Raw genomic sequence first — 14,297 nt, forward strand, 5'->3', positions numbered from 1 at the left:
ATACACCACGTCTAGTGTCATCTGCCACTCCTGGTATCATCCATCACATCTGGCGCTACCTGCCACACCTGCTGTTATACACGTCTGGTGTAATCTGCCACTCCTGGCATCAACCGCCACGTCTGGCACTACCTGCCACGTCTAGTCCCATCCGTGCCAGAGCCTCTGCCACTGACTGGAATATCTCAGGTGACCTTGAGCTACGAACTTTTGTATAGACTTTCATAGACTGTGACTTGGCCAGCTGCCTCTCCGCTACGGCGGAGTGGCCTAGTAGGTCCACATACCCCTAGATCGTGACAACAGAGAGCAGAGCGCGCTGGCGTCCCTGAGAAGGGAGACGCCAGCAGAGATTCACAGACCTGTGGTCGCGGCTGCAGGTAAGAGGGGAATTACGGCGGACAGTGACTGCGGGCATTACAAAAGGTCTCCTGTTTTTTTTCTTAATTCTGTTTCAAAGTAGAAAATATTTTTCAACTTCAAAGTAGCAGACATGTTGTTTAACTCAAATGGTATAAAACCCCCATTTTAATTCGTGGTTCTAAAGCAACAAAACAGGAAAAACACCAAGGGGTGTGGGGGGGGGGGGTGTGAATATTATCACAAGGTTTCCATCCATACAGTTACAATTAAGCAAACAACACCTCCTATTTTCTCTTTAACAGCCTTCAATAACATAGACAACTTTTTCATCCTTCTCTGGTTTCCTTCCTTACTAGAGGACTGTAGAGTTTATGAGTTAGTATATTATCTAGCACAAGCTGGCCTGGCATAAATAGACTAGTCTCCATGCATGGAGGTAATCCTACCATTTGTCCCAGATTTTCTTACATTAAAGGTTCTTTATTTGAAAGCTCATTAGTTTTTATGTACACACAGTAGATACTTTGGCCTTTCTACAGTAAATACGCTTGTTCACAGGGGAGACATTGTCAAAGTCAAAACCGTATTTTCCAAAAGTCAAAACGAAGAGGGATGGGAACATGTGCATAGCAACGCCTGTGTGCACTTTAATTCATACACTAAGGTGAAAGAAAAATATCCCAATAAATACGTATTAGAGGGTAATATTAAAGAGATGCTGCCACCAATAAGATCGTCCAGTACAGAGTCATATTACAACTGTTTCCCCTTGAAAGTACACAACGTAGAGGTAACATTGGTCAGAAGTAAATACTGACAGAACCTGACCTGCATAAAGTTTAAGACCACCAGAAGCCAAAATGTGTATTGCACTCACTCAAATTTCTTCTAACTCAATTTCTTGGAATAAACACACAAAACACTCATTTTCTGGGCTTCTCAATATGTGTGCGTGTGGGGCGTTGGGTACAGTGTACTGTTATCTAAACTCAGAGGACAAGACAGTCACAAGAAGGAGATACTGCCAGAGTGGAGACAACGGCACGGGGACCTCAGAAAGCAGAAGAGTGTGGAGACATAGTTATTTAACTCTTTTATTGAGTATTAGGATCATTTTTCTATTTCTTCCTTACTTTTATAGGACAGTGTATTTAACATTGTTTCCTAGATACTGTATGTAGGGAGCATCGAGGTGAGATCTTGTCTAGAACATTACTGAAGGCACTCGTATGTGGAAATCACGTACTGCTGCTTCTTAAAATTACTGTTTCATTGAGCGAGTATAGTTTAGTTGCAAGTAGGCCATTAAGTACAATGAATGCAGACGGTAAGCCTGTCCCCCTACGCTGCGTGCTAATGACTATTAGTATGGGCGTCCTTCTGGTTCTTCTCAGCGCCTGTCCTGCATGTACTCATAAGAACAAAGGATCTAAATTTGAGGTACGTCTTTTTACATACATTTATACAGCATCACATCTCAATATGATATAATTTGCTTAAAGCTTTCATAAAGACTTCTACACGTAGAAGGTCAATCTAATTTGTTGGAGATACACATGATATACACTACGGAACAAATCAAAGGAGATCATCTTAACAAAAAAATAAATGTTCTTATCTATTATAAATTGCTTCTTTCAGTGGTGTAAATAATAATACATTGATAACTGAATAAATCAAACACTAATCGGGGATGTATGTGTAAATGCATCATAAATGAGCAGTTGTGCCCCTAACATCATTACTGTATATTCCATTACCAAACACCACTAGCCATAAAAAAAATTTGTGTCCACATCTGAGAATTTAGTAAAAACAAAATGATAAAAAAATAAAATAAAAGAGGAAATAATAAAATGAACGTATTTCAAGTTCGGTGGGCACCAACTATAGTTTTTGCTATTTTACATCAACATCACCAGCTTTGGAGATTAAGCACCATAGTCTGATGAATTTTTAAATGTCAATTAATTTAATCCTTACTTTCTTTCTACAAAGAGTATACATGAAAATTAGACACGCAAGTGGGAAATTCAGATTTGCCTTTTCCGGAATTGTCAAATGTCACATAAAGATTTTTTGGTGAGGATCTTATGGTGAGAGAGAAGGTCTGATGTCCGCAATCTCTTCACACAGATGCTCAGAAATATCCGGCTTTAAGTAACAAGCCTGGGGTTGGGCTCACACTCACTAACTACAACTCAGATACATATTAGGGTACAGGCTCCAATTACAGTGCAATAATCTCTCATCATAGAGATACTACTTCTACTATCAATAATAATACTATAGGTTACTAATTATACCAAGTAAGTTGAAGCAAATTAAAACAAATATATCAACATAGTGAAAAATGTATCCACGTAACAAAGAACGTGTAAAGACGTTTGAATGGTCTCGAAAAGAACAAGACATAATAAACATATACAAAAATGGAAGGAAGGGGAGAAAAAGAGAAAGCAAGAAAAAAAAGGGGGGAGGGTATTCATCCTATCCCTCTTGATGTCTTAATTCAGGGGGAGCACAGATAAAATTAATTTCCAGCTAACAATTGACCGGGAGCAGATGATATTCTTATGTCCATGGAATATTGAATTCAGGGGGATCAGATCTTCTTAAACAATGTAATCTTATCTTGAAGGATGCTAGAAAGTTTTTTATTGACCATAATCCAAAATAGCTTAAAGTGTAAACAAGCGTTCATTAACAGGGCACCGATCAGCCTGATCATATTGTTTATGCAGTGCAAATTATTATCGTTGTCGGCAGCACATCTCCCTGTAAACAGGGAGATGCGCTGCCGACATTATGGAAATGTATGCGGACAAGCGATCGTAGTAACAATCGATCGTCCCGATACATTACTAATCATAGCTCCTTGTGAAAGGAGCAAACGAGCTCGTCTTTTACGGTGTAAAAGGACCCTAACTGCACTTTCGCAAAAGTTTTGCTATGTCATAGGGACATATAATGGGTGGAGGTCCAGGTCCTGAGACCCCCAGTCACTGAAAGGAAGGTGCAGAAGCGTCCAGCTGAGCGCTCTGTATCTTTATCTGTGATCGGCGCTTCTCGTTAGGCTGAAGACGGAATCGCATAGAACGTCTATAAGCCCATCTTTAGCATAACCAGGAGAACAGATCACAGCCGAAGGTGCAGAGTGCTCAGCTGAGAACTTCTATCCACGTCACACCAGGATAACACAGGCTATATCGTACTGAAGAGAACATTATAGAATATCAAAGAAATAGAACATTAGTGTGTCCAATACATAACAAATAGATAGCGCTGTATATATGGATATCATAGCTACAGTATATACCGTAGATAGATATGAGAGTTATATATAGATGAGATAGATATAGATATAGAGATAGATAGACAGACAGACAGACAGATAGATATGAGATAGATATAGATATAGAGATAGACAGACAGACAGACAGACAGATAGATAGATAGATAGATAGATAGATAGATATGAGATAGACAGACAGATAGATAGATAGATAGACAGACAGACAGACAGACAGACAGACAGACAGACAGACAGACAGACAGACAGACAGACAGACAGACAGATAGACAGATAGACAGATAGATAGATAGATAGATAGATAGATAGATAGATAGATAGATAGATAGATAGATAGATAGATAGATAGATAGATAGATAGATATGAGATAGATAGATAGATATGAGATAGATATGAGATAGATATGAGATAGATATGAGATAGATAGAATAGAAGATAAAATAAAAGTGGGCTATATATTTGATTTTTTATGTTATAGGATACCTCTGTCACAGTTCTACCTTCACTTGGGATTCCTGTGCTTACACCTCCACAAAAGACTGACTCCACGGAGAAGGTATTGGGGAAAGGGACGGGAGCACAAACTCCCAAGTTGTCCCCTAAATACTCCTGGCTCTACTTTCTTAAGCACTCTGACCGTGAAGCAAAAAACAAAAGAAGGGGACATGAAGACTCTCTGCGAGTAAGATATACTATATGTATTACATATCACAAGTTGTGTATAGTAAATAAGATAAAACCTTAACCTACTGTTACTTCCAACAATTAAAAAAATCACCTAATCTAAAAAGCAGAAACTGAACTCAACAGTATATTAAAGATATAATGTACCCTAAACAGCGCTGAAGCGATGGGCCCCAATTTTTCACAGGTTAGGACTCTTTATTTCATTGGATTTTCAAATAGAAGACTTTGTCCCTGTCCTTATTGGAATACAGAAACTCTTTTCTTAGAACTCACTAAACCTCTTAATCTTGAGATAGATTGGGGAAGGTTATGACACTGGACTGTACTTCTAAAATATACCTATCCAAAACTTACTAAAATTATTGATGACTATTCTATGGGTGCTCATATCATACAATTCTTATTACACTTGGCAGGAAAATCAACTGCCATAAAAATAAAAGGGATTGAATGAGATTTTCCAGAAACAGCGCCACTTATGTCCTTGGCTTGTGTCTGGAATTGCAGCTCAGCTCTATTGAAGTAAATACCATTCACACCCCATAGACAAGAGTGGCACTTTTCTGAGAAAAAAAAAACACAACTCCTTTAACTTTTACTACTATTTTCTACAATATTACAAAAGCTCATCACACTAGGACAGTGTCACTACCACAAGGATTTCTGAAACTAGGCAATACAGTGTGGGTAGAGCTCAGATTGTTATTCTCTCTCCACTGCTCCTCACATTAACCCATAAAAAAAAAGTTTCTGGCCTGAAAGGTCAGTGCTCCATCCTTCAACTAGCAATGTAAAGCTAAGTGGGGAGAGAATTAAAAACTATGTAAACCTTTGAAAAAAACGTATATATTTTATATTTATTAAAAAAAAAAAAATGTTTTCAAAGATAAAACATACTATTTAAAGAGGCTCTGTCAACAGATTCTCAAATCCCTATCTCCTATTGCATGTGATCGGAGCTGCAATGTAGATAACAGTAACGTGTTTTTGTTTTTTTTTAAACTTTCATTTTTGGCCAAGTTATGAGCAATTTTATATATATATATGCAAATGAGCTTTGAAATGGACAACTGGGCGTGTTTTTTTTCGTATGCCCAACTGGGCGTGTATTGTGTTTTTAACTGGGCGTGTTTACTTGTTTTACTAACTGGGCGTTGTGAATAGAAGTGTATGATGCTGACGAATCAGTGACCAATCAGCATCATGCACTCCTCTCCATTCATTTACACAGCACATAGTGTTCTTACTAGAACGATGTGCAGCCACATACACAAGTGTCCTGATAATGAATACACATGACCTCCAGCCTGGACGTCATGTGTACTCAGAATCCTGACACTTCTGACTCTTTTCTGTGAGATTTCCAGCAAGGGAAACTAAATCTCGTTTACCTCGTAATCTCGCGAGATTACGCGTGGCTTGCTGGAATCTCACAGAAAAGATTCAGAAGTGTCAGGATTCTGAATACACATGACGTCCAGGCTGGAGGTCATGTGTATTCAAAATCAGGACACTTGTGTATGTGGCTGCACATCGTTCTAGTAAGAACGCAGTGCTGCTTGTAAATGAATGTAGAGGAGTGTATGATGCTGATTGATCACTGATTGGTCAGCGTCATACACATAAACACGCCCAGTTAAAAACACAATACACGCCCAGTTGGACATACGAAAAAAAAAACACGCCCAGTTGTCCATTTCAAAGCTCATTTACATATATATAAAATAGCTCATAACTTGGCCAAAAATGAACATTTTTAGAAGAAAAAAAAACGTTACTGTTATCTACATTGCAGCGCCGATCACATACAATAGGAGATAGGGATTTGAGAATCTGGTGACAGAGCCTCTTTAATGCCTGATTTCAGAAATTCTTGATGTAGTGACCCAATGTCAATCTTACAAGTAATGAACAAAATATATTGTAGAAGCAGCACCTAAGTAGATATACAGTACAACTTGTTCACATCACGGCTTGGTATGACTCCCCCACATAAGTATATAGAATCTCAAGAATGGTCAGCGACAGCACTTAAGTCTCAAAAGTAGATGTGATGCAAAACTTTCTTTAATCCAACGTGCGACGTTTCAGCTTACATTAAAGAGAACCTTTCACCTGCCCATGTGCAGCATGTAATAGGCAGGGCTTCACAAATACTTTCTCACTTTACATTTTTTTCCCATCTTCCTCCGTTATTTACATATTGGTGCCGTTATATGTGGCGCCCGATATACAAATAAGCCCCTGAACTGTCAATGGGGCGTTTCTATCTAACTAAATGGCAGTGGTGGATCTGTAGAGAGCCCCAGCCTGTGTGTGCTCTCGCGGGAGGGAACACAGCGAAATCCGCCCTGACACTGTCCGTAGCTGATTTGACAGTGTCAGAGCAAAGAGATCACGCCACCTTGCCATTTAGTTAGATAGAAACGCCCCATTGACAGTTCAGGGGCTTATTTACATATCGGGCACCGTAAATAACGGAGGAAGATAGGAAAAAAGTGTAAAGTGAGACAGTGTTTGTGAAGCCCTGCCTATTACATGCCGCACTCAGCTGCACATATATGGGCAGGTGAAAGGTTCTTTAAAGTGTAGCTAAATGTTCAACAAACTTCTGACATGTCATAGTGACATGTAAGTAGTTTGTATTGGTGGGGGTCCAAGAACTGAGACCCCAATCAATCGCTAGAACGAAGCAGCTGAAGCGTTCGTGTGAGCGCTCAGCTGCTTAGTTTCAGTTCGGCTTTTTCCGGAAAGCCGATGTATCGGAGTACGGGCTCATAGACTTTCTATTGAGTCCGTACACTGATACATTTATTTCCGGAAAAAGCCGAACAGAAACGAAGCGATTGGTGGGGGTCTCCGTGCTTGGACCCCCACCAATACAAACTTCTGACATGTCACTATGACATGTCAGAAGCTTGTTAAACGTTCAGCTACACTTTAACCAGTTCAGGACTGCGCTATTTTGATCCTTCAGGACCAGACACCGTTTAGCCCTTTTTAGCACTCGTTAGTTAAACGGCTATAACTTTTTTATTTGTTGGGCTAGCGACGTAATTTTTGCGTTGTTTTTTTGCGTAGACAATGCAGGTTTATTTTTTATTATTTTTATACACATCACCTTTTTGCTATTTTAAAATTTTTAGGCTTAAAGTTTGAAAATAATTGTAAAAAAATAAGCTTTTTTAATTTTTGCCTATTTTTTTTGTTAATAAGATAGTTTTACCCTAAAATAGACCTTTTATTTGTTATCCTCATTGTCTAGAGTAAATTTTAATATATTACATGTCAATTTTACGGTAATTGGATCAGGGATAGCGTTACGACAATGACTGGTCGGGGGGGGGGAGTTTTTTTGGGGGTGGGTATTTTATGTGCATTTATTATAAAAAAAATTTGCACTTTATATTACTTTTATTGTGTTATTACAATGGTCTGTCCCTCAAAGGTCAGAAAAGACCTTTAGGCGACTTTATTTTTTTTTCTTTCTTCTTTTACACCATCTTTTTCCACTGTAACGGGAGCTGCACAGCAGCCCCAGTTACAGGGGAAATCAGCCCTCTCATAGTGACGATTGTCACTAATAGGGCTGTGCTGGGTCTAGTAAGACCCAGCAGCAGACTGCCACTAACGGCATCTCAGCAATCATGTGACCAGTCACATGATCACCGGGACCGAAAGCTGCTTCTATCTTCTCCTCAAGATCCCTGGCAGTCACTGACAGCCGGAGACCCGACATTCAGCTGCCCGATAGCTCGGGTAGCAAGTTAAAACCCGAGCCGTAAATAGTCTATGGCGCGGGTTTTAAGGACCCTGACCGCTGGCCGTAAAAACACAGTCTTTCTCAAGCACATGTGCTGCCACATCTCCATTCATTCTCCTATTGCCGTTGCTTTGAGCTGGGACCTGCATCTATCAGACATTTATGCCATGTCCCATGGATTATTAAATGATCATTAAAAAGTATATATAGGTTACTTTATAAGGTTACAGGGCCTCCGGATAGCAAACCCAAAATAAAATGTTAAAACAAAATTTGCCACCGTTTCAGATGAATTTCCTAATTAGTTCTCTCTGCTTCTGGCATATGTTACATCCATATTCCATCTGTTTTATGCATAATACGAGCTAATGTTAATCAATGGGAGTATAAAATATGTGCATATTTTAAAAACGCAGTATGCACTAGTCTAATCTGTATTGTGGATGGAAAACGCCTATTGAAGTCTATGGAGAGTAATTAAAATATTGATGCATAGTGTTGGGCCAGTATGTGATCCGTATTGCATCTATTTTTGTAAGGAGCTGTCTTATGTAATTCAATTCTCTCCTTAGAAGACCATCCATCAGTAACACGGATCTGTAATACTAATGAAATACTGATGACATTAGTATTACGGATCTGTATTATGGACGTTTACAAATACGCTTGTCTCAAAGAGGACTAAATCGCAGTTCTTTGCTAGAAACAAGTGCTGGATCATCATACTTTTTGCATTATTGTATACCTCCGTTAACTTTTTTTTTTCCATTACATTTTTGTGTGCTACCAGAATCAACACTCAGGCCCGATTGGCCCTCCGGCCCCTTCAAGACATCACAATCACCATCATCATGTTTCCAGGGACAAGAAACTATCCCAATTCCTGCAGCTCCTGAGCGGTGAGTACAACTGCTATTAGGTTCAATACCTAATGTTATCTAGTAGTTGACAAAACGATTATTTTGCCCATACAGAGAAAGGGACGGCTGCTTGACAGCTGCTGAGAAGTTAATTATAAAACATACAACTAAATAATAATATATTAACAGAAACTGCCATTTACCAGATATCACAACTCCATCATTTAACTCAAGATTCCTGCGTCACCACATCTAACGTCTCACACTTAGGCCTCATGCACACGACCGTGCCTGTAATTACAACCCGTAATGGCTGCGGACAGCCGTCCCTTTTTACGAGCTGTGCTCCCATTATAAAGTATAGGAGCACTGTCCGTTAAATAAAAAAAATAGGACATGTCCTATTTTTTTCGGTAGGTTTCTACGGCACAGACACCCTCCCATAGACATACGGGAAGGTGTCCGTCGGCCATAGAAATGACTGGCGATTTTACAGTCGTGTGCATGGGGCCTAATACAGTGCCTTCATAGACTGAAGAAGCTCAATTTTCTTCCATAACTAATACTTCTAGAAATTTCAATGGCATAACTAATGTACATTACAATACTTTTTGTACCACAGGTTTTTATTATTTATTTCCTGTTGCTTATATAGAGTCAACATATTCCGCAACGCTGCACAGAGATTGTCATCACTTACATCACGTCCCTGTCCCCGATGGTGCTCGCAATGTAATTTCCCTATCTCAGACACACACTAAGGCCAATTTCATAGGACGCCAATTAATCAGAATGTTTTTGGAGTGTGGGAGAAAATAAGAATCACCGTAGGAAACCCAGGCAAACACGGGGAGGACATGCAAACTCCATGCAGTGGTCTATGGTTGGATTCAAATCAAGGACTCCAATTCTGCTAGATAACAGTACTGAACACTTAGACACTGTGCTGCCAGGGTATGATATCAAACCAGAAGCCCAATGTTGACTATTCTGTAACAAACCCTGCACCTGTGTGATCATCACATGTCCAGGAAAGATCGAATGTACGTAAATCTCTATTTCCTGACAGATGTTCTTGTGAAACGGAAGGATGGGGAACATTTTCTAGCTCCTGAAAGTTCTCCACCTGTGCCCCCTTCAAAGGTGCTTGCAGCCTTTACATGTAAGACTTCCAATGATATTCACCTGGAACGTGGGGAGATGAAGGAACTTCAGAACTACCAACGGGTGAGTGGTTAGAGAAGAGTAGCTGGAAGATAAAGGTGTCCTTTTTAGCTATTTGACCCAATGGTTGAAGAAGTTTCTTAGTGATTACCGCTTCACAGCCATATTAAACCTTATCGAATGTGACATTTCTGCAAATATAAACTGTAGATTAAAAGAAGAGGATGAAAGAGGCTTCTTGTCCAATGTCTACCATCTATCCTGCATAAGAAGTCACTTGAGAACTCTCATTGCATCCTACCGCAGAATAAAATCTTTTCTCCCATGTGAGGCTGGATTCACACGAGCATGTTCGGTTCGTAAAGGACGGAACGTATTTCGGCCGCAAGTCCCGGACCGAACATACTGCAGGGAGCCGGGCTCCTAGCATCATAGTTATGTACGATGCTAGGAGTCCCTGCCTCTCCGTGGAACTACTGTCCCGTACTGAAAACATGATTACAGTACGGGACAGTTGTCCCGCAGCGAGGCAGGGACTTCTAGCGTCGTACATACGGTAACTATGATGCTAGGAGCCCGGCTCCCTGTAGTTCGTTCGCTCCGGGACTTGCGGCCGAAATACGTTCCGTCCTTTACGGACCGAACATGCTCGTGTGAATCCAGCCTAACAGTCTGAGGATCATTTATAGACCATTTTACTAGCGAGCCCCTCTATGCCCAGCTCCTCCCTTCATGTATTTTCCTAAGGACCACATTTTTGTATCTTGTTGAAATGTCCAGTTTTTAATTTAGGCTCTGTTCACATCTGCGTCAGGGCTTTCCGTTGTTCTGCTTCATCATAGGTGCAGAACAATGAAAAACCAGGGCCACCGGATCCGTTGCATTACAGAGACCAATGCCGTCCACGGATCTTATTGTTGGGCTTCCATCACAACGTCCGTTGTTTTGCAGAACAAAATAGCACAGCATGCTGGGCTATTTTGTTTGGCAAAAACGACGGAATCTGTGGATGTGAACAGAGCCATATCTTTTTTTAATGAAAACTTGTTTTTTACAAGAACCATAGCTTTCGTTTGCATTACCATTGATTTCAATGGTAATGCTTCCGTTGCAAATGGTTTCCGTTTGTCTCCTTTCCGTAAGTTTTCCATTTTATTTCGCGGAAACAATAGCGTAGTCGACTGCGCTATTGTTTCTGCAAAAAAAATGGAAACCTTACGGAACGGAGACAAACAGAAACCATTTGCAACGGAAGTATTACCATTGAAATCAATGGTAATGCAAACGGAAGCTTTGATTTCCGTTTGGTTTTCCGTTTAAACTGGTAACCGGTATACCTCTGTATACTACAAAGAATACCCTTTATTTGATGAAACCGGAATACCCCTTTAACACAATAACATGTCTGTTCGCAGCCTCTTTTAGAAGGATCATTTTACAGAGGAGCTGGCCTGAACCTCACCAGTGGTCGATATACTGCTCCATTCACTGGACTCTATGCCTTCTTTGCAAGACTCCAGATTGGTGAGTGACCAGACAAGATCATAGTTCGAATAACCAAAGTTTTGTAAAGTAAAATGTACAAGAACTCTCCATTAAAGTCAATGGAAGATATGGAAAATCTCGAATGAATGACTAGTTAAGCTCTTCTGTACTTACAGATTCTAAGGGACATGCTGAGGAAAAGAGTCCCCGGGGTTTTCTGCGAGTGCACCTCTGTATCCTGTCTCATTGTCAGGAAAATCTGTGAGTTTAACAGTGAATCAGATCATTTACATATATTTGGAAATATGGATTCATTAACCAATTCCATCCTAGTACCGGACACATCCATGAAATACAAATACTTTCTTTTATTCTAGGTCCCTGCAGCAAATAGGTGGTTTCACCAGCAGTGAGGTTGCAGCTACAATCACATTGAATGGAGTGTTGTATATCCAGGTAAACAGGCAGGCAGTCATTCACTTTATTAGGCCGTGTCGTCACGTTACGGTTGTATCACAGTCTTAAGCCCATACACACATTGCAGATTTGGTCAGTGTTTTTCTTCAGTATTGTAATCCAATACCAGGACTGGATCCTAAACATAGGAGAAATATAACGGAAAGATTTATATTTCTTCCCTTTGGATCTACTCCTGATTTTGGCTTCAAAATACTGATGCAAATTACTGACCAAATCTGCAATGTGTGAATGAGGCCTTATGCAGAAGTCTCTAAGGAGAAGCAGCAGTTACTGAATATAGTCTATCTTCTTAATCTATCCCTCCCCAACTGTCCTCATTTGTTGCCAAAGATGGAGTTGAACCCACAATTAAAATGCCAGTTTTGTGACAACAAGGCCTCATGCACACCAAATTATGGCTCGGAGTTGTAATAGGCGACCCAAAGTGGTGCATGAGGCTTTTATACTACCTCTATATACCTATGATTTCATATAGTTTTTGTCAGTCAGATTCTGTACAATTCCAACAGAGAAGTAAAAAATGTATTGTGTCATGCTCCATCGGATGCTATTTGTCTCCTAGAAGTAATACTTAGCTCCGCGCATACGCTTCCTGATGGAGCATTGTACGACAGCGCACAAAGTTCCTGCAGCTCCGTAGTACAGGGCAATAACAATTACGTGGTGTTGTTTTTTTAAATAATGAAGCATTTTGCTATGGAAAAAAAAAACTTTTTTTTCGTTTTGGTTTTATCCGTGGGATATTTTTCTTCTATAAACTTTATTGATTCTTTTGTTTACAATTTCTTTAGTCCCAGTGGGAGACTTGAATGTGCGATCGTTTGATCCTTTCAATAATACAATGCAATACAGTGTACTATGCCTGCCAGTGTTCTATTGACTTGCAGTCTATTAGGCCCTGCCTTAGGCAAGTCTTAATAGGCTCACATCTACGGCAGGCCTGGGTGCCATGGCGTACCGATGAGCTTACAGAGGGAGCCTCCCCTTAAGCTATTGATTGTGGCATCTAAGGATAAAAGGCCAGACATGGCGGATAATTTCCGCTGCAGATTTTGTTGCGAATCCGCCGCAAAACTTGCCTGTGTTACATGCATTGCAGAGTGAAATTTACAGCTTTTCCACACAAGAATAAGCATGCTGCAAATTTCAATGTCTGCAGCATGCTCCGATTTCTATTCAGATTTTTTCCACTACATGTGGATGAGGTTTTGCTGTGGATTTCTGCCTGAGTTAGGCTCAGATCCCAACCGTTCCAGCAATGTGTAAGCAGTAAACGAGGCCGCACTGGGCTGTGTTTTAACTATCTCCTGTCAGCGCTGTAAAATTACAGAGCAGTGTGGGAAGGGGTTAATAAGATCACGCGCATTGCGTCATCTAACTTTTTGATGTGAGACCTCCCATCGCTTTTTATAAAATAAGCTAAAAGTGAAACAGGGCTGGACAGAATAATATACTATGGATGGCATCAAAAGTAGTGTAAAGGTAAAGTGGTGGCAATGCCCATAGCAACCCCATTGCAGATTTTATTTCCCGATGGTCCTGTGAAAAAACGTGAGATGAAGGCTCATTGGTTACTAGGGGCAACTCCACCAATTCGCATTTCGACTATTTTTGATAAATGTCCTCCAATGCGACCATTTCAAGACAATGGTCCAAGAATATTAGCAGGATTTTGCAATATGGTTATGCGTTTTCCAGGGTCAACATGTCTAACCCCGCTTTCTTCCCACAGGCAGGCCAATACGTGTCACTTTTCTTGGAGAACAAGATGGACTCCTGGCTTGTGCTGGTGAAGGGCTCAGACTTCAGCGGTGTGCTCTTAGGACACTAATCTTTGGAGTCATTCATGGTGTTAATATAATTTTTTTTTAATGGTATTACAAAGTATATATGATGTCCAGAATTCTCTCTATTGTCTAATATATTTAATAACTTGTATTCATTATTTTATAACTTAAAGTACGATGACATTAATGGCCATTGGAATATTTCATTTGTTCATATTTAATGTGGATGTTTCTACTGTAAAAGCAAAAAGCGCTACTTTACAAAATAAAGAGAGCAAATGAAAAGTTCTCTCTCTGGATGTTCTGATTCATTAACAAGTAAAGTGATTATTCTGCCGATAGTTTTATGCTGGGTATTATTTACGGCGAGACTGCCTTTGGGGACCCTTTTAAT

The 14,297-nt window shown here is 40.1% G+C and overlaps 1 protein-coding gene across 1 annotated transcript; it reads left to right on the forward strand.

Moving 5' to 3' along the window:
- The first annotated feature begins 1,461 nt into the window (after positions 1-1,461).
- On the forward strand, positions 1,462-14,079 carry ERFE (erythroferrone). Its single transcript, XM_075861338.1, has 8 exons — positions 1,462-1,803; positions 4,156-4,359; positions 8,918-9,026; positions 10,057-10,214; positions 11,567-11,675; positions 11,813-11,897; positions 12,014-12,092; positions 13,849-14,079. Exons 1-8 carry the CDS (start codon positions 1,678-1,680, stop codon positions 13,945-13,947), a joined length of 969 nt encoding a protein of 322 aa, XP_075717453.1. The 5' UTR covers positions 1,462-1,677; the 3' UTR covers positions 13,948-14,079.
- Positions 14,080-14,297: the final 218 nt, after the last annotated feature.

This window comes from Rhinoderma darwinii, chromosome 4, assembly GCF_050947455.1.
Source record: "Rhinoderma darwinii isolate aRhiDar2 chromosome 4, aRhiDar2.hap1, whole genome shotgun sequence".
Lineage (NCBI taxonomy): Eukaryota > Metazoa > Chordata > Amphibia > Anura > Rhinodermatidae > Rhinoderma > Rhinoderma darwinii.